The sequence below is a fragment of the Giraffa tippelskirchi genome, chromosome 4, assembly GCF_054371585.1.
Source record: "Giraffa tippelskirchi isolate mGirTip1 chromosome 4, T2T-mGirTip1v1.2.pri, whole genome shotgun sequence".
NCBI lineage: Eukaryota > Metazoa > Chordata > Mammalia > Artiodactyla > Giraffidae > Giraffa > Giraffa tippelskirchi.
Window position 1 is genome coordinate 91,168,652 of NC_137278.1, and position 19,705 is coordinate 91,188,356.

Below are 19,705 nucleotides of genomic sequence, written 5' to 3' on the forward strand. Positions count from 1 at the left end.
CAGAAACACAAAACTGTCTATAACCACCCAGGCAACAACACCAAGGACCCTAAAGCAGTGAGAAGAAGCAACAGCAGGTGTTAATGGGAAGGCCAGAATCCCTAGGACTCAAAAAGTCCCTTTGTCCAAAGCTCTGTCAGCTGATTCATAAGCAGGTTCTTCAGGATGGAGGGCTGAGCATGCCAGGGCAGCCACTGTCCCCCTGCCAACTCCATGTCCCCGGACACCAGGCAGGGAGAAGTTCTAGGGGACTGAAGGAGAGGTTGGTGGTAGGAGTGTCCTGGAAAACAAGGTTTTGAAACCACAGTGCTCTGGGATAGCCCATGTAGCATACGTGTAACCAGGAGCAGAGAGGAGTGAAAACAGTGCCTGTGGTCCCAGTAAGGAGGCTGGGGTGGTAGTACCTCAGAAATGGACCATGAGAGCATTCTGGCTGGGTGATGGTCTGGACTTGGGCCTGTCTAACCAGGGTCCTGCTGACCCCGCTGCCTAAACCCGGGGGATTCTAGTCCAGCTCTGTCAAGTCACTGCACATAGCCACACTGTCTGAATCCATCTCTGCCCACTGGGAACTCACTGGAACTCAGGGCCGATGTGGAGTGGTAAAAAAAGATGCACCTAAGCAAACCCACTGTTGTACAAACTGTTGTCCCCACAGCAAGCCAACTGCTGCTACAAACACTGAGAAGCAGCATCTTACAACCGGTTCGGAGAACTGGACGCTGGTGCCTGGTGTTGGGCTCCAGTCCCTCAGTGAAAGGCAGCTCTGCTTGGGGAAAGTAGTGGACAGTATTCTTGTTACCACTTAGGCAGTAAAAAAATAGGTTGTGAAAAACTTTCACTAGTCAGTGCTTTCTTGCCACAGCTCAACTGTCTTCCCATGACTATAGTAAAGTGGGGTTCTTCTCTAAATAATATTCCAGGGTGCTCGTTCCTAAGTCAGTCCCAAATTAAGGGCTCTAGAGTCAGAGTGTCTGGATCAAATCATGGTCATGCCACCTTTCAGCTGCATGAACTTGGGCATGTTATTTAACTGCTTTTATGCTCTCATCTATAGAGGGAAGATGACACAGTCCCTTCATGATGCACAGAAAATGCCCCGCCCAGTGTAGTGCATGCAATATGTGGACCTTAAATGTTGGTTGATGTTATTATTGTTGTTTTATTATTTTGGCCACCAAAAGGCCATCCAGACACTGACTTCACTGACTTGAGGGAATGCTTTTGTTTTGCCTTCTCCCAAACTTGGGGCTGCCTTGAACCCCTGGAATTCACCCCAGCTCTTGAGAAGTTGGTACCAAATTTCAGATGTCCTTCCTCACCTTCCTTTCCACTCCTGGGGGCACAGGCAAGGGGACCTTGAGACCTTCTGCCCCTGAGGTGTGAGTGTTTGGAATTGAGGGCAGCCTCCTGTGGGCTTCCCTCAGGGGCATAGTCATGGGGCTCTTGGGCTGTTTGTGGGATTCTGACCTTATCAAGGTTTCAGCCGAGCTGCTGAGAAACAAGAATTGACTTTATCCAGCACCAGCCAAGGAGAAGATACACTATTGTTCAGTCCAGCTGATTCACTATCATTAACGTCTCCACAGGGAGGCCCCACTGCTTCTCTACCCACCCACGTCCCCACTTCATCATTCAAAGTGCTTGTAGATGGGTCATGGAGGAGGCAAACTCTGTGTGGCAGTCTCTTCAATAAATCCCTGGTTCAAGGACAGCTGACACCTCATCTGATCACATTTCTCTGTCCCCAGGGCCTAGCACACAGCCCAAGTGATGGATTGTCAGTCACCATGGCTGCCCCATCTGTGTCCTTCCTGGGGACCCCACTTTTTCATGGGACTAGAATTTTGCCTATAGGGTTCCCTACCCCTAAAACCAAAGACTTCTTCCTGCCCTGGCCCTCCATTGCAACCAAAGGCAGGGGTTTTCTACCTGGTCGGTATTTGGGGTGAGAGAAATATCATTCATGCTTCTGCTCTGGGCGTGACCTAGGAGAAAAGGAAAAGGAGGTCCATCAGGGGAAGACAGGTTCTTGCAGATCCCTTTCTCTTGGTCTCTATACAGGCTTTTCCCATCTTCACAACCAAAGCAAACTGCCCCTGTTATCCTGCAGCCCCTTTCAGGAGCATCCTCTCCCTGGTCCCAGCCCACCACCCTGCCTTCTCAGAGACTAAGATGTCTGCTCTGCACAGGCCCTGCAGGTGGGGAGGAACACAGACGCCCTACTGAGTGAGAAGCCAGGCGTCACTAAGCTTCGACTCTGATGGAGAGAGAAGAGCAGTTTCACGTCTGTCCACCATGACCCACGCGAGTCTTTAAAGAGGGCTGGGGATTTGGGCTGGCAGAGGGGAGGAAGGTGGGGCTCCCCATGGCCGACAGTTCCTTCCTCCATTAAGGCAGGAGAAGGTCAGCTCTCATTTCCCACCAGCAGCCAAATCCAGCGAGCCCCCTCAGGCTTTCTGTGGTCTGTGGAGTCCCTGCACTGCCAGACTCTGCTTTCCTTTATTCCCATCCAGGATCCTCTCAGACTGGGCTTTTCTCAGGGCCTTGCTTTGCTCTCAAACCCTCCAGAGCCCTCACCCGCTCCTCCTGGGTCGATCCTATCCGCTTCTGTTTCTTCCCCGTCCACATTCGTGCTGGGGGTGCCCAGGTTGGGTTTCCAGCCCAGATCTCTCCCCTAAGCTCCCGATTTCTCTGAGCAGCCCCACCTGGCACCTCAGACTCCACACACTAAGAAACAAAACTCATTGTCTTCCATCAAATCACTCCCTCTATAGACCCTACATCACTCAGTCCCCTAACCTACTTGTCCACTGGCAATCAGAGCAGACCTTGGAGCCAGCTTCAACTCCCCTCTCTTCCTCTTTTCCCACTTCCCACCATTCGCTGAATTCCAGCAGCGTCCTTATCTTTCCATTCTCGCTCTCACTGCCTGAACACGGCCCCCATCTCTTGCTCCCAGTCATTCAGTCCCTTCTAGCTTATTTCTGATCGTGATATGTGCCCACATCAGACTTCTCAGGAGAACTCATTACCCTCAGAATAAAGGCTGGGCCTTTGCAAGACACATAGGCCCCCTTTGATTTGGACCCCCTTTCCTTTATATCCTACATCCCTGGTGAACTGAAGCGCTGTATTTCCCCGAATATGCGGTACCCTTCACAGCACCCTCCCTTCACCTGCTGTTTGTTTCCTTTGTTCTAAAGACCATGCTACTGGAAGACTTCTATTTATTCCCCAAGACTCAGGCAAGTGTCTCCTCCTCTCTGAGCCTTCCCAGGTGCTGTCTTGGGGTAGAGGATGTGTGCACACAAAGCTGTAACCACGTATTCATGCCTTTTATCCAGGTTCCCACCTTGGCAACGTTGGCACAGGGCAACTTCATATACAGTGAATAAATGAGCAGAAGGCTCATTCCAAAGCCATTCACCACCTCTGACTGCCAGCACTGCTCTGCGGAATAACCAAGACCAGGGAGACTAAGCACATCCTGGGGGCCACTGGGAACAGATAGAAAAGACCACAGCACACCCCAGCTGTAGCTGTGGCCATATCGCCACAGCTGTCCCAAAGCATTCCTCCAGCCTGGTCAGTGGCACAGCCCTGGGCTGTGCTTGTTCATATCTTGTCATTTTAATGCAAGTATTTACAGGAAAATGCTCCTTCACACTGCTTTTTGTTTTCACTTCCCAAATTCCCTCTTTTTTTTTTTTTTTTTTGCCTCACAGTCTGTTCATCCCTGACAAAATGCCTGACAGAGCGCGGTCTGTGACCATGCCTCTCACAGGCCCCTGTGGGGGCTGCAGCTCCACCAGTGTTTCACTGTCGGGGGGCCCAAGACTGTCAGGCAGGATGAGAACGTTCTCCGGCTGTCCTGGAGGAAAAGTTGGGCTACAAGACAGATATAGCCTGCTTTAAATTCTGTTTCTAGGAAGACTTCTCACCAAAAACGGGATTTATGATTAGTTTGGTGAAAATGAAGCCATAGACCAAGTTAAGGATACCTAGCACATAGGACTGGGTATTGATTATGACAGGACTTGATTTAGAGTTGCATTTTTTGCGATAATTATTTAGAAAATTTTGGTAGTAAGTTAGACTATGAGGGCAGCCCAGGGATTAGGGTGAATATTAGATTTCTTCTGATGCCTGAAAATTCTAGACAGACCCTGGGCTTTACCTCCTCTGCTATGAAAGTGTGAAAATTGACTTCAGAGTGGCCCCAGCCACAACAAAGGGGCTGCACCATGGCGGAGAAAGAAGAAACTCACACAGACGGCCGTAATTCGCACTTTGCCGCACCCTCAGGTCCTCGGTGGAGTGGTGTAGGCTCGGGCCGGCCACGGGGCTCCGGGCTGGGCTGCGACCTGGGAGGCACAGAAGGGATTTAACTCCAGCAGACTTGCTGCAGTGACACAGCTTCTTCCATTAGCACAGTCCTCGTTTACAATCACTTCACCTGAATAAAGCTAGGTTACAAGACAGATCTCTTCTCCTTCGAGGAAGAAAGGATGGTTTGGTTGTTTTGGATTTTGTTCTTGTTTTTCAGAATCTTTTGAAGCAAGTGAATAGTGTGAACGTGATTAGAGAAAATACCCGTACTGTTGAAAGCGGGCTAGCTACACAATTGATTAAATAGGCATCAGGTGTTGTAGATGACCTAGGTTCACTCCTGATTCCACAACATACTGATCATTTGACCCGAGGCAAGTAACTTAACCTCTCCATGCCTCAGCCTCCTGCTCTGGGGATGATGAGAACAATAGCTGGTCACGGGCTTCTTGTGAGGATGACATGAGTTTACACCTGGGGAGCACTCATGCCTGGAACAGGGTAAGTGCTGCGTATGTACCTGCTGCAGGCTAAATGTTTTTCATTTTAAAATAATTCATCTAAAGAGATTCCTCAAGTCTCTTCAGTTAGCAGCATTATCAATTTTGTACTGATTCCTGCAATTATCTGACAGGTCCAGCAAGGTTAGAGTCTGGGCATCTTGACTCTGGGATATCAAGAGTGGAGGGTTGGAGATTTGAGATGCGTGCAAAGAACAAGCGTTATGGCCCAACTCACTGCTGGTGGAGGAGACCGCCTTTCCAATGTCAGCCAAGGAGCGGTGGATGGGCTTTGTGGTTTGGTGGCGGTGTTTCCTCAGGAGGACGTAGCTGACCCTTTCGCGGAGCTCTGGCCGAAGGAGGCCATCCTCAATTTGCTTCTCAATGACATCATCTAAGTGGGAAACAAACACGCCTTGTCCACGGGGGACAGAATGACCAACGCTGTGGGGGTCTTCAGTTTCACCTGTTATTTGTGGGATTAAAAGTGAACTAAAAGAGGCATGGAATGTAGAAATAGTCCCATCCTTTGCCACAAACTGAAAATTTGGACCAGTCATGAATCTTCAGCCTCCTTATATGTAAAAGTGTGTGTGCATGTCTGTGGGAGTTCGTACATGGGGGTGCAGGATATGTGCATGTGGGCGCATGTGTGCAGACATGGTACATGTGAGTGCATTGTGGGTGCATGTGTGCATGCACATATGGGTATAGGATTCTCTGCTCTTTCTATCAATAATATTGTGGAAAGTAAATGAAATTGTAACCATGAAAGACCCTAAGAAGCACAAGGTACTATGCTAAGTGGTTTTAGTTCTAGTGTGAATTCTTTTTAGAAAAGTATTTGGGGCAGCATACTTCTGGTAAAACTGAATGTGCTAAAACAAAATTCACAAGGAGTTTTAGGGACAGTAAGGCAAGCTACTCCCTCCCTTTGCCATTCCATCAAACGAGAGCTAATTTCCTGAAGATGAGTGATGATCCATTTACCCTGATAAGAAACAGGTTGCCATGGAAATGGGTGTCTCCAACCAGGCTCAGAAGCGCTCTCCCTTTCGTTCCATTGCTGATATGGCATTTCAGAGGCTGATCTTGCCCTCTCTATAGGCATCTGAAACTAGGAACAACTGTGACGCTGCTTTGGGAGCATCAGACCCAAAGCCTGATCTCCACAGAATTAGGCAGGTATCAGAGGTGGGCATGCCACATAGACCAAGGGTGGGCAAGAGACAGGGCAGGGGAAGGGGGATGTTGCCCTGGTTTGCAGGAGCCACAGCAGTCCTTGCCTCACCTATGATCTGTGGTAAGGATCCGCCGTCCAAATCCAGCAGCACAGTTCCCGTTTGCAGGCAGGTGCGGAGCTCAAAGAGGCTGTGCAAGGACAGTGTGGACACATGGGGCTTGCTCCAGCGTTCGCCTCCTTCCTCTACCTTTTCTTCAAACTTTATCCACCTGGAGAGGTAAGGATGGGACTCAGCATGGCCTTTGCCCTCAGGAGGAGCCCCCAACTGGGCCTCTTTAGGAGAGGGATGCTGGCCTGCAGATCATGCTCTGCACATTGTTGGGGCATTGGCCCTCTACTCACAGGCAGAGGGTCTCCTGGGGACTCATCCCTCACTCCTCCTGATGTGGCCATGCTCAGGGCAAAGCGGCAGCAGAGAATGACCATAAATAGGTGTGAAGACTATTCTTTTCTTCTTTTCCCCTTTTATTTATTTTCTAATTGGAGGATAATTGCTTTATTGTATATGTTGCAAAATTGGATTTGGTGATGGTGGCACAACTCTGCACATTTACTAAAAATCATTTAATTGATACACTTGAAACAAGGGAACTTTATGGTATCCTACAATAATAGAGGTCTTTAAAAAACAAACCATCCACTGGATCCTTGTTACCTGTCTACTGGTCACATGTGTGTTTAGTGCCTGCCTTATGGGGGTATGGTTTGCTGGGAGAGGCGATCATTTCCCCACAGTTCTACTGTAGGGCCTGAGGTTTTCATGAATCACACTCAGATTTTGGTTCTGAAAGTTCAGGGTAAAATCCAAATGTAATTTATGGGAGGAAAGAGATTAAACCAAAGATGTGTAAGAATTTGTCCTTTCTAGAAGCCTCGGGATCATAGGCTGAGGGGGAGGGCCACATGGGAAGGCCTTGGGCCACTGGCAGAGGCAGCACTGTCCCGTAACTCCTCTGCAGAGGGCAGCACTGGACAGCTTGTAGAGCCACAAGGAGGCAAAGACTCCTGGCTGGAGACCTGCTAGCTCAGTTTTATTAAATGTCGACCTCACGTTACTGAGTAGCTTCAAACTATTCCAATCAAAATCCTATGGGAATATTTTTGGGCTGTGACTAACTCTAAAGTTCCTCTGAAAAAGTAAATATCAGAGAATAGTTGGGGAAAGTCTAAAAAAGAAGAATGGGGATGGGACCTGCCTTTAGCAGACATAAAAACTTACTGAAAACCTTGAGTAATTAAAGCATTATAATTCCAGTCCAGATATAGACAAAGGGATCTAGAAAACAACACCCCAGAAACAGACCTGAGCCCCCACGGGGGTCTGGGTTTTGATGGAGGAGTTGTTTAAAAGTCCACTAGCGACTTCCCTGGTGGTCCAGTAGTTAATAGTACTCCTTCCAATGCAGAGGACAAGGATTCAATCCCTGGTCAGGGAATTCAGATCCCACGTGCCAATGGGCAACTAAACCCATGCACTGCATTTAGAGAAGCCTGTGTACAATGGAGAGGCCACGTGTGCAATGAAGACCCAGCACAGCCAAGAAATAAATAAATACAATGGTAAAAATTAAAAGATGACCAACCTAAGAGTAAAAAAATGAAGTCCCTATTTCTTACTAAACACTACTAAATTCTATATGGATTAAAGGCTAAACAAAAAATTAACCTATAATGGAATATTGTTGAGCCTTAAGAAAAAACGTGAAATCTTGACACATGCTGCAGCATGGATGAAACCTGAAGACATTATGCTAAGCGAAATAATCCAGTCACAAAAGGACAAATATTGTAAGATTCCACTTATACGAGGGGCATAGAGTAGTCAGACTCATAGAGACAGGTGGTTGCTCGTGGTTGAGAAGAAGGGGGGTGGGGGAATTGCTGTTTAAGGACAATAGAGTATCAGTTTTGCTGGATGAAGGCTTTCAGGAGAAGGATGGTAGTGATGGTTCCGTAACAATGTGAATGTACTTAATGTCACTGAACTGCACACTTCAAGATGGCTCAAATGGTAAAGTTTATGTTATATCTATTTTGCCACAATTAAATAAATAACAATGTGAAAAGCTATAAACACAAATATAAATATACTAGAAGAGACTATAGGGGAATATTATATTCTTATTATAAATTATATAATATAATATATATTATAATTCTTATTATAATATTATATTCTTATATCCTTGGTTGGGGAGAAAGACTTCCTAAACAGTATGTAAAGCCATAAAGGAAAAGAAATGGGCACCTTGTTATACAAAAATATACTAAAACTTGTGCATAACACAGTAAGACATAAATGAAGTTCTAAGAAATGCAATATACTCAGAAAATATTTGCAGCAAAGAGAACATCAAAGGATTTTTTTTTCTGGCTGCACCGCATGGCATGTGGGATCTAGTCCCCTGACCAGGGATCAAACCCACACCCCCTGCGTTGGAAGTACGAGTCTTAACCACTGAATTGGCAGGGTAGTCCACAAAGCTTCTTCACACCAATAAGAAAAACTCAAAAATTAACCAACTGAAAAGTGAACAGTTCTGAAAAGAAATGAAGATGGCCAATAAACTTCTGAAAAGATGTTCAACTTTCCTACTAATCAAGAACATGTAAAGAATGTTGTTGTGGGCTTCTCTGGTGGCTCAGTGGTAAAGAATCCACCTGCCAATGCAGGAGACACGTGTTTGATCCCTGATCCCAGAAGATTCCACACACCGAGGAGCAACTAGCCTGTGTGCCACAGCTATTGAGCCTGTGCTCTAGAGCCCAGGAACTACAGCTACTGAGCTCACCTACTGCAACTGCTAAAGCACGCAAGCCCTTAAGCCCATGCTCATCAACAAGGGAAGCCACTGCAATGACAAGCCCATGCATCACAACTAGAGAGTAGCCCCCACTCACTGCAACTAGAGAAAAGTCTGCACAGTAACAAAGACCCAGCACAACCAAAAATGAATAAATTTAAAATGAATGTTGTTGCAAATGAAACAACATCCTTTGCTTCTCATATTGGCATACATTTAAAAGATTGACAACTCCCTGTGTTGGTGGAAACACGGGGAGGTGGGCACTCATATACTGTATGTATGTACTTAGTGTGTGTGTATATATATATAGTGTGCATGTATATTTATATATATAGTGTGTGTTTATATATATATATATATATATATAGTGTAGCCACACAGCCTTCTTGAGGTGAGGAATTGGGGAGCCTCTTTTGTCTTTCAACCCAGTAGTTCCAGTTCTAGGAAGTTATCACAGGAGTATCATTGCACATCTGCACACAGTGATGTGGATATCAGGAGACGCTCACTTCAGCTTTGTCCATTAGGGTGAAGAATTGGAAACCACCAGTGTTCAGTAAAGACTTTGTCATATCAATTCCATATGTCCATGCCACGGAATACGCCTCAGAGATAAAAAGTATGAGGATGAACTATGCATACTGACAGGATGATAATATCATCCCATTTTATAAGAAGAAAAACACATGCATGTGTGCATGGGGGTCTTTACACATGTGTCTGAACAAATCCGGCAGCAGTTTTGGATGGATGCCTATCAGATGGTTAAATGATTACTTCTGAAGGGAGGTATGAGGTTATTGGGGGCAAGATTTAAGACATTTTCACTCTATTGTGTTAATTAGTATCATAAGAATGCAGCCTGTGCAGCAAGACAATCAGTTTGAATCCCAGCTTCACATTCACCAGCTATGGACTTTTCTTCCCTGCTGGCTCAGATGGTAAAGCATCTGCCTGAAAGGCAGGAGACTCGGGTTCGATCCTTGGGTGGTGAAGATCCCCTGGAAAAGGGAATGGCTACTCACTCCAGTATTCTTGTCTGGAGAGTTCCATGGACAGAGGAGCCTGGTGGGCTACAGTCCGTGAGGTTGCAAAGAGTCAGACACAACTGAGTAACTATCACTTTCGGTATAGTAAGAGTGCAGCCTGTGGAGCAAGACAAGCTGGTTTTGAATCCCAGCTTCACATTTACTAGCTATGGACTTTGAACATGTTACTCAATCTCTTACCACCTTTGTTTTCTTCAGGAATAATAATAGTTTATAGCAATTAGAGAAGTGCCTGGCACATAATGCACATTCTGTTAGTGTTAGCTATGTAAATGTAAAAGGAAAGAACATTGCTTTTGTAAACTTAGCGACAATAAGCAAATAAGAAAGTAAAGGCATTCAAGGTTCTCCCAACCAGAAGACATTATGGTTGATATTATGATGACCTACATATTAGATCTCTGTGTACACGAACATGCACATGCACACACACACTTTTATATTAATGACAGTATAAGGATGTGGTATCTAATGGATATCCTTTCACACCTATGAAATGAAATGAAAGTCGCTCAGTCATGCCCGACTCTTCGCAATCCCATGGACTGTAACCTGACAACCTCCTCTATTCATGGAATTCTCCAGTCAAGAATACTGGAGTGGGTTGCCATGCCTTTCTCCCACCCAGGGATCGAACCCCAGTCTCCCACATTGCAGGCAGATTCTTTACCATCTGAGCCACCAAGGAAGCCCATGTGTAGCACTAAAGAACCGTATTACCTGTTAGACATTTTATGTCTATAAATATAAATATTCATATCATTTTAAAGGCTCTTTAGCATGCCATTGTATGAGCAGACCAAAATTTATGTGAATAATCCTAATTTGGTAGACATTTATATTATTTACTCTGTGTTGTAAATAAGGTTGGTTTGAATATCCTTGGCTCCTGTCTGCACACTTTTACATGTATGACAGACATTGTCAAACTGTTCTCCAGAAAGCCGTGCCGATTCTTATTTCCACTAGCGTACAGGAGACCTCACATTTCTCTGAAGTCTCTCAAACTCTAATATTGTCATTCCTTTTCAACTTTATTTATTTAGTAATTGAAAAATTATATCATATTTGCATTCTTTTGACTACCTGTGAGGTTAAATATCTTTTCTTTTGTCAGATTTCCTCTTCACACAATTGTGTGAGTACTTTGCTGTATTAATGTTTAACATTCTGATTCAATACATTCATCTGAGAATAGTAGGATTGGGGGCGGGAGGAGAAGGGGACGACAGAGGATGAGATGGTTGGATGGCATCACCGACTCAATGGACATGAGTTTGGGTAGACTCCGGGAGTTGGTGATGGACAGCAAGGCCTGGCGTGCTGCAATTCATGGGGTCGCAGAGAGTTGGACACGACTGAGCGACTGAACTGAACTGGGAGTCTGGAAGGACCTTGGAGGCTTAGAGGGACACAAGATGAAGAGGGTTTTTTTTCTAATATACGTGTGTTCATTGACTGTTTAAGCTGGCTTAAACTCAACATTCAAAAAATTAAGATCATGGCATCCAGTCCCGTCACTTCATGGCAAATAGATGGGGAAACAATGGAAATAGTGACAGACTTTATTTTCTTGGGCTCCAAAATCACTGCAGATGGTGACTGCAGCTGTGAAATTAAAAGACACTTGCTCCTTTGAAGAAAAGCTATGATAAACCTAGACAGCATATTAAAAAGCAGAGATATTACTTTGCCATACAGTCAAAGCTATAGTTTTTCCAGTAGTCATGTATGGATGTGAGAGTTGGACTATAAAGAAAGCTGAACAACAAAGAATTGATGCATTTGAGCTGTGATGTTGGAGAAGACTCTTGAGAGTCCATTGAACTGCAAGGAGATCCAATATTCACTGGAAGGACTGATGCTGAAGCTGAAACTCCAATACTTTGGCCACCTCACGTGAAGAATTGACTCATTGCAAAAGACCCTAATGCTGGGAAGGATTTGGGGTAGGAGGAGAAGGGGACGACAGAGGATGAGATGGTTGGATGGCATCACCGACTCAATGGACATGAGTTTGGGTAGACTCCGGGAGTTGGTGATGGACAGCAAGGCCTGGCGTGCTGCAATTCATGGGGTCGCAAAGAGTCGGACATTACTGAGCGACTGAACTGAACTGAAAGAGATTTTTAAAAAATACTGCTGCCTGAATACACAACACCAGCAGGGTGGCCTGGGCGTAGAAGCTCCTAGGTTATTTGTGCCCTGTGGGTTGATGAGCCTACAGTCATATAGAACTGTGTGGCTCAGGGATAGTTGGACTTGTCTGAGGTCCCAATGCCGGTAAACAGCTCTGTGCACATGGGTCCCATTCATTTTGTATAAGAGGGGATATGGCCTCTTCCCTTAGAATGGTTCTGAGAACACCAGTTGAAGAGGTGGAGTGGATCTCTGAAGGCTCTTTTCCAACTTGGTCATTCTATACTTTCTTTTCTCTGATTTTTAAAGTAGAGTAAGTACCTCTACACTAGCATATCTCAAACTCTAATGAGCATACAAGTACCTTGGGAATCCTGTTAGAGTGCAGGTTCTAATTCAGCAGGTCTGGGAAGGGGCCCAAATTCTGCATTTCTTTTTAAAAAATTTTTTACTCTAGTATAGTTGATTTACAATGTTGTGTCAGTTTCAGATGTACAGCAAAGTGATTCAGTTATATATATTCTTTTTTAGATCCTTCTCCACTGTAAGTTATTACAAGATATTGACTATAGTTCCCTGTGTTATATATTAGGTCCTTATTGTTTTTCTATTTTACATACAGTAGTGTGTATCTGTTAATCCCAAAGTTCTAATTTATCCTATACCCTCACCCTCTTTCCCCTTTGGTAACCGTGCTTGTTTTCTATGTCTGTTAGTCTATTTCTGGTTTGTAAATAAGTTCATTTGTATAATCCTTTTAGATTCCACATATAAGTGATATCATATGATATTTGTCATTCTCTGTCTGACTTCACTTAGTATGATAATCTCTAGGTCCATCCATGTTGCTGCAAGTGGCATTATTTCTTTCTTTTTTATGACTGAGTAATATTCCACACTTTAAGAACCACTATTCTAGGATGATGATTCTTAAACTTAGTTGCATATAAATATACCTCAGATGGGCCTTCCCAGGTGGTCCAGTTGTTAAGAATCTGCCTTCCATTGCAGGGAAGGTGGGTTTGATCCCTGCTTAGGGAACTAAGACCCCACATGCCATGAGGCAACTAAGTCAGCGTGCTGCAACCAAAGATGTCACGTGCTGTAACTAAGACCCGAGGTGATAAACAAACAAACAAAAACCCTCAGATACTCTTTGTGGGCTGCACTGGGTCTTTGTTGCTGCACATGGGATTTTTATTTAGTTGCTGCAAACGGGGGTTACTCTTCGTTTCAATGAACAGGCTTCTCTTATTGTGGAGCACAGGATCTAGATAGGTGGGCTCCAGTAGTTGCAGCAGGCTGGCTCAGTAATTGCAGCTCATGGGCTCTAGAGCGCAGGCTCAGTAGTTGTGACACACGGGCTTAGTTGCTCTGAGGCATATGGAATCTTCCTGAACCAGGGATTGAACCCATGTCTCCAGCATTGAGAGGTGGATTCCTATCCACTGCGCCACCTTAGAAGTCCCTTCAAATACTTTTAACACATTAGTGACTAGAGACATATTAATGCCACAGGCGTAAGTTTCTTCAAAAACTCCTTCAGTCAATAATGTGTTAAAATCTTGACGTCCAGTTCTTATCCTAGACTAGTTTACCTCAGAATATATGGGTCAAATACAGGCAACTCTGCTGCAGATTGTTCCAAGTAAAGTTCCTGACTTCTGAGGCCCAGAGGCTAAAATGACATTTAACTTTTAGTCAATCGTCTTTGCTAATTGTTTCAGTGTATACCTGCCTCTCCAAATAGACATCAAGCTTTTTGAGGATAGGGACCATCATTTCTTCTCTAGTGTCCCTTCTGGTCTCCTATCCAGAGTAGCCTCCATTAAATGCTTGCTCCTTCCTGTTTGAGGTAGTGAGGCCTCAATGATTACTTTGGGTGAAGTCTGGCTATGAGAAAATGACTGGGAAAAAGAGATCTCAACAAGAATGGGGTTTAACTGTGGTTTTTTTCAAAAGAAACTTTTGGCCGTGCCAAGCAGCACATGGAATCTTAGTTCCTCTACCAGGGACTGAACCCACACCTCCTGCATTGGAAGCGTGGAGTCCTAACCACTGGACCACCAGAGAAGTGCCCCCCACTTTTTTAAAAAGATTTTTTTTTTTTGGTTAACTGTATTTTGAAATACTCAAAATGATCTAAGCAATGATCATTAGAGTCTAGTAACATCACAAACATACACACAAAGGTCAGCTGGGCAGGAGCTGCCTTCTGATGGAAGCAAACACTACCACCCATGAAACAGTCTTGTGGAAAAGTCAGATAGAAATCAAATAAGTCTGAACTCAAATGCACTTTCAGGAAAGACAGGGGCAGAGGAACATGGAAAACTCAACTGCAGGGATGCAGTTAACAAAATCCAGTATTTAGAAAACCATATAGGACAAACAATGCAATTTCTTTAGAAATAATGACTACTGCAAGGGAAAAATAAAGGAGAAGGGACCTGTAGATTGAAAAAGATGTAGGAGATAAATCTCCCAAATGCGGTGTGTGGACTGTGAAATGGAATATTTCCTACCTTATCAGTAAACAAGGATGTCACAGCCACTAGTGATTTCAGGCCTGTGAATATGAATTTCTAAGAACAGAGAGTGCCCATGTGTGAGAACAACGTCTTTGATCCAGCAGTTGTTGGCTGCCACCACTCCCTACGGTAAGGAACAAAGGATATAAAAAAATCAAGAAGCAGGACACTGGTCCCAGGTAGCTGAGATGCACATGAAGGGAATGATTTCTGTGAGTCGAAATGCTTGCATCTTCCCATCAGTTCAGTTCACTTCAGTCGCTCAGTGGTGTCCGACTCTTTGCAACTCCATGGACTGCAGCACGCCAGCACTCCATCACCAACTCCTGGAGCTTACTCAAACTCATGTCCATTGAGTCAGTGATGCCATCCAACCATCTCATCCTCTGTTGACCCCTTTCCCTTCTGCCTTCAATCTTTCCCAGCATCAGGGTCTTTTCCAATGAGTCAGTTCTTCACATCAGGTGGCCAAAGTATTGGAGTTTCAGCTTCAGCATCAGTCCTTCCAATGAATATTCAGAACTGATTTCCTTTAGGATGGACTGTTTGGATCTCCTTGCTGTCCAAGGGACTCTCAAGAGTCTTCTCCAACACCACGGTTCAAAAGCATCAGTTCTTCACCACTCAGCTTTCTTTATAGTCCAACTCTCACACCCATACATGACTACTGGAAAAACCATAGCTTTGACTAGACAGACCTTTGTTGGCAAAGCAATGCTCAGATTTTAATAAGCTGTCTAGGTTGGTAATAACTTTTCTTCCAAGAATCAAGCGCCTTTTAATTTCACGGCTGCAGTCACCATCTGCAGTGATTTTGGAGCCCCCCAAAATAAAGTCTGTCACTGTTTCCACCGTTTCCCCATCTATTTGCCATGAAGTGATGGGACAAGATACCATGATCTTAGCTTTCTGAATGTTGAGCTTTAAGCCAACTTTTTCACTCTCCTCTCTTACTTTCATCAAGAGGTTCTTTAGTTCTTCTTCGCTTTTTGCCATAAGGGTGGTGTCATCTGCATATCTGAGGTTATTGATATTTCTCCCGGCAATCTTGATTCCAGCTTGTGCGTCATCCAGCCTAGCATTTCACATGATGTATTCTGCATATAAGTTAAATAAGCAGGGTGACAATATACTGCCTTGATGTACTCCTTTCCTGATTTGGAACCAGTCTTTTGTTCCATGTGTGGTTCTAACTGTTGCTTCCTGACCTGCATACAGATTTCTCAGGAGGCAGGTCAGGTGGTCTGGTATTCCCATCTCTTTCAGAATTTTCCACAGTTTGTTGTGATCAACACAGTCAAAGGCTTTGGCATAGTCAATAAAGCAGAAATAGATGTTTTTCTGGAACTCTCTTGCTTTTTCGATGATCCAATGGATGTTGGCAATTTGATCTCTGGTTCTACTGCGTTTTCTAAATCCAGCTTGAACATCTGGAAGTTCATGGTTCACATACTGTTGAAGCCTGGCTTGGAGAATTTTGAGCAATACTTTGCTAGTGTGTGAGATGAATGCCATTTGTGTGGTAGTTCGAGCATTCTTTGGCATTGCTTTTCTTTGGGACGAGAATGAAAACTGACCTTTCCCAGTCCTGTGGCCACTGCTGAGTTTTCCAAATTTGCTGGCATATTGAGTACAGCACTTTCACAGCAGCATCTTTTAGGATTTGAAATAGCTCAACTGGAATTCCATCACCTCTACTAGCTTTGTTCATAGTGATGCTTCCTAAGGCCCACTTGACTTTGCATTCCAGGATGTCTGGCTCTAGGTGAGTGATCACACCATCGTGATTATCTGGATCATGAAGATCTTTTATGAATAGTTCTTCTGTGTATTCTTGCCACCTCTTCTTAATATTTTCTGCTTCTGTTAGGTCCATACCATTCTGTTCTTTATTGTCCCCATCTTTGCATGAAAAGTTCCCTTGGTATATCTAATTTTCTTGAAGAGATCTCTAGTCTTTCCCATTCTATTGTTTTGCTCTATTTCTTTGCATTTGATCACTGAGGAAGGCTTTCTTATCTCTCCTTGCTATTCTTTGGAATTCTGCATTCAAATGGGTATATTTTTCCTTTACCCCTTTGCCTTTCACTTCTCTTCTTTTCAGAGCTATTTGTAAGGCCTCCTCAGACAACCATTTTTCCTTTTTTGCATTTCTTTTTCTTGGGGATAGTCTTGATCACTGCCTCCTGTACAATGTCATGAATCTTAGTCCATAATTCTTCAGGCACTCTGTCTATCAGATCTAACCCCTTGAATCTATTTGTCACTTCTACTGTACAATTGTAAGGGATTTGATTTAGGTCATACCTGAATGGTCTAGTGGTTTTCCCTACTTTCTTCAATTTAAGTCTGAATTTGGCAACAAGTAGTTCGTGATCTGAGCCACAGTCAGCTCCTGATCTTGTTTTTGCTGACTGTATAGAGCTTCTCCATCTTTGGCTGCAAAGACTATAATCAATCTGATTTTGGTATTGACCATCTGGTGATGTCCATGTGTAGAGTCTTCTCTTGTGTTGTTGGAAGGTTGCAACGAGTTGGATACGACTGAGGCTATTGAGCACGCACACCACTAAACTACATACTTAAAAGTAGTTAAGTAAATTTTATATTAAGCATATTTTTACCATAATAAAAAAATGAGGGAAGAAAGAAACAGCCTTATCATCTAGAGTCACCTACTAAAATATTTACAGATGGATTGATATGGTGTGTGGGATTTGATTCAGCATAACATGGTGTGTGTATCTGGAGTAGAGGGTTGAAATAGAGCCACAAGATTGGGCATGAATTTGCTGGTAACCATTAAAGCTGGGTGATGGGTACCTTGAGGGAGGTCATTCTGCTACAAACCGCTTTTGCGTAAATTTGAATTTTCCATAATAAAACATTTAACTACTTTTCATACTGAATAAAGGTGAAACAGGAGGGAAGGGGGCAGGGCACAAACTTTGAAAGAATGATATAGCCTGAGGACATGGCATACACTGATTAGAACCAAATAGGTCCAAGATGAGTTGACTTCCTCTAGACCTTGAGCCTCAGTGTACACCCACTATAACATATCAGCAAGCTAAGTAACATACCCACCAGTGCCATGACAGTTCCAAGGCTGCACATTAAAGATCAAAAGGTGGGTGGTGGCCCAATTCCTGGAAATCTCTACCCTTTCCCCCAAATAGTAGGAATAATCCTCCCATTCATTAGCCTATGAAATTACCCAGCCCGTAAAAACTAACCAAGCCATATTTGGGGACTACTGTCACCTCCTGAGATGGCCCACACTCTGTGGAGTGTGTTTCACTCTAAATAAATCTACTTCTTAGCTATCACGTTGCCTCGCACTGAATTTTTTCTGCAATAGACAGCTAGAACCTGAGCCTCATTAAGTCCTGAAACCAGGTATGTGATCTCAGTTAAAAGCTTGTGGATTCAAGTCCCAAGCTGGGTTTTGGCCGGGTTCGGGTCCTGGCTATGTGGATTTACATCCCAATCTGAGTCACAGGGTTTCAAAGGAATCGACTCTAAAAAGCCTCTGGCCAAAGCTAGGCTTAAAAACTCTTGGAAGCCTGATAAAATGGTTAATGTGTAATCCCAAGCAGCTCATTGCAAAGTGACCTTTATACCATGGTTGGCTTCAAAAGTGGGGAATTAGAGTTGGAGAAGCAGGTCAAGTGGAAAGAAAATCTCTGGGCTGGAAAAGAACTCTCAGAGATTTTGTCCAAGCCAAGGCAGGCACCAAGTGCCCCTCCCAGCTGGGATGGAGCTGAATGGAAGCTTGAAGAGTCACATGTCACAGAAAGCAGTTCTCAGTCACGCAAAGGTGACTGAACTGAGGTCCAGAACTGAGGCCTTTTCTGTGACTAGTAACTCGGTCACTATATGATTAGTGGAAGTTGCTTTTCATTTAATTCCAAGAGTGGTAGCTATTAATATTCAGTCAGTTCAGTTCAGTTCAGTCGCTCAGTTGTGTCCGACTCTTTGCGACCCCATGAATCGCATCACGCCAGGCCTCCCTGTCCATCATCAACTCCTGGAGTTTACCCAAACTCATGTCCATTGAGTCGGTGATGCCATCCAGCCATCTCACCCTCTATCGTCCCCTTCTCCTCCTGCCCCTAATCCCTGATGCTGGCATCAGGGTCTTTTCCAATGAGTCAGCTCTTCGCATGAGGTAGACAAAGTATTGGAGTTTCAGCTTCAACATCAGTCCTTCCAACACTGCCAAATCACCAGATAGGAAAGTCTCCTTTTAAGGAACCAAAAGGGCAGAAAACTGACAACCTAAACTATAGTTCTATCCTCAGATGGAAACAAATTATAACCTGCACTGGCCCTGCCCTGACTAGCATGTGTATCATGGCTCTCAACCTTAGTTGCAATAGGATCATCAGGGAATTTTTTAAAAATTCCAACGTCCAGGTTGACTGCAGACTAATGACATCAGAATCTAGGGGTCTGAGAATCAGACATCAATACTTTTTAAAAGGAACACACAGGCCTTTGAGAAGACAAAGCAATGAGTGGACCATTAAATGTGGTTGATGATGTTGTTTTGTTGCTAAGTTGTGTCCAATTCTTTGTGACCCCATGGGCTGTAGCCCTATAGGCCCCTCTGTTCACGGGATTTCCCAGGCAAGAATACTGGAGGGGGTTGCCATTTCCTTTTCCAGGAGATCTTCCCAACCCAGGGACTGAACCCACATCTCCTGCATTGGCAGGCAGACCTTTACTGCTGAGCCACCAGGAGAGCTCTTATGTGTAGTTAAATAAGAGTAAAATCTGCCGTGTGTGTATATACATATGTCAATTAGAGTGATTGTCCCTTTCTTCTGCACTTATTTTGCTATCACTATCATTAAAGTTTGCCTTGGCTAATTTGTTGAAAATTTCCCCTTAGGACATCCTGATTTAAAGATTTTTAAAAAAATGTAATTTCCTGTAGAATGCAATCTTTGATGATAAGTTTGGGGCTTCCCTCATAGCTTCGTCATAAAGAGTCTGCCTGTAATGCAGGAGACCTGGGTTCGATTCCTGGGTTGGAAAGATTCCCTGGAGAAAGAAATGGCAATCCACTCCAGTATTCTTGCCTGGAACATCCCATGGG

At 44.2% G+C, this 19,705-nt stretch overlaps 1 protein-coding gene and 1 long non-coding RNA gene across 8 annotated transcripts in view; one reads left to right on the forward strand and one right to left on the reverse strand.

The window, feature by feature from the left end:
- SLC4A5 (solute carrier family 4 member 5) overlaps positions 1-19,705 on the reverse strand; it is a 125,840-nt gene that overhangs the window by 37,432 nt on the left and 68,703 nt on the right. For 6 of the 7 annotated variants that reach the window (XR_014083521.1, XR_014083522.1, XM_081595762.1 and 3 more), the window contains 4 exons: positions 6,124-6,284; positions 5,071-5,226; positions 4,272-4,367; positions 1,933-1,988 (listed from right to left, as the gene is read on the reverse strand). Coding sequence is in view for 5 of the 7 variants with exons in the window: in XM_081595762.1 (XP_081451888.1) it covers positions 1,933-1,988; positions 4,272-4,367; positions 5,071-5,226; positions 6,124-6,284 (469 nt within the window). In the remaining 2 variants the exon portion in view is untranslated. The remainder of the gene's footprint in view (positions 1-1,932; positions 1,989-4,271; positions 4,368-5,070; positions 5,227-6,123; positions 6,285-19,705) is intronic. The other variant, XM_081595765.1, reaches the window with a different exon arrangement.
- On the forward strand, positions 1,109-5,378 carry LOC145547089 (uncharacterized). Its single transcript, XR_014083526.1, has 5 exons — positions 1,109-1,290; positions 2,193-3,248; positions 3,348-3,588; positions 4,736-4,833; positions 4,967-5,378. It is a non-coding gene; the product is annotated as an uncharacterized LOC145547089 (long non-coding RNA).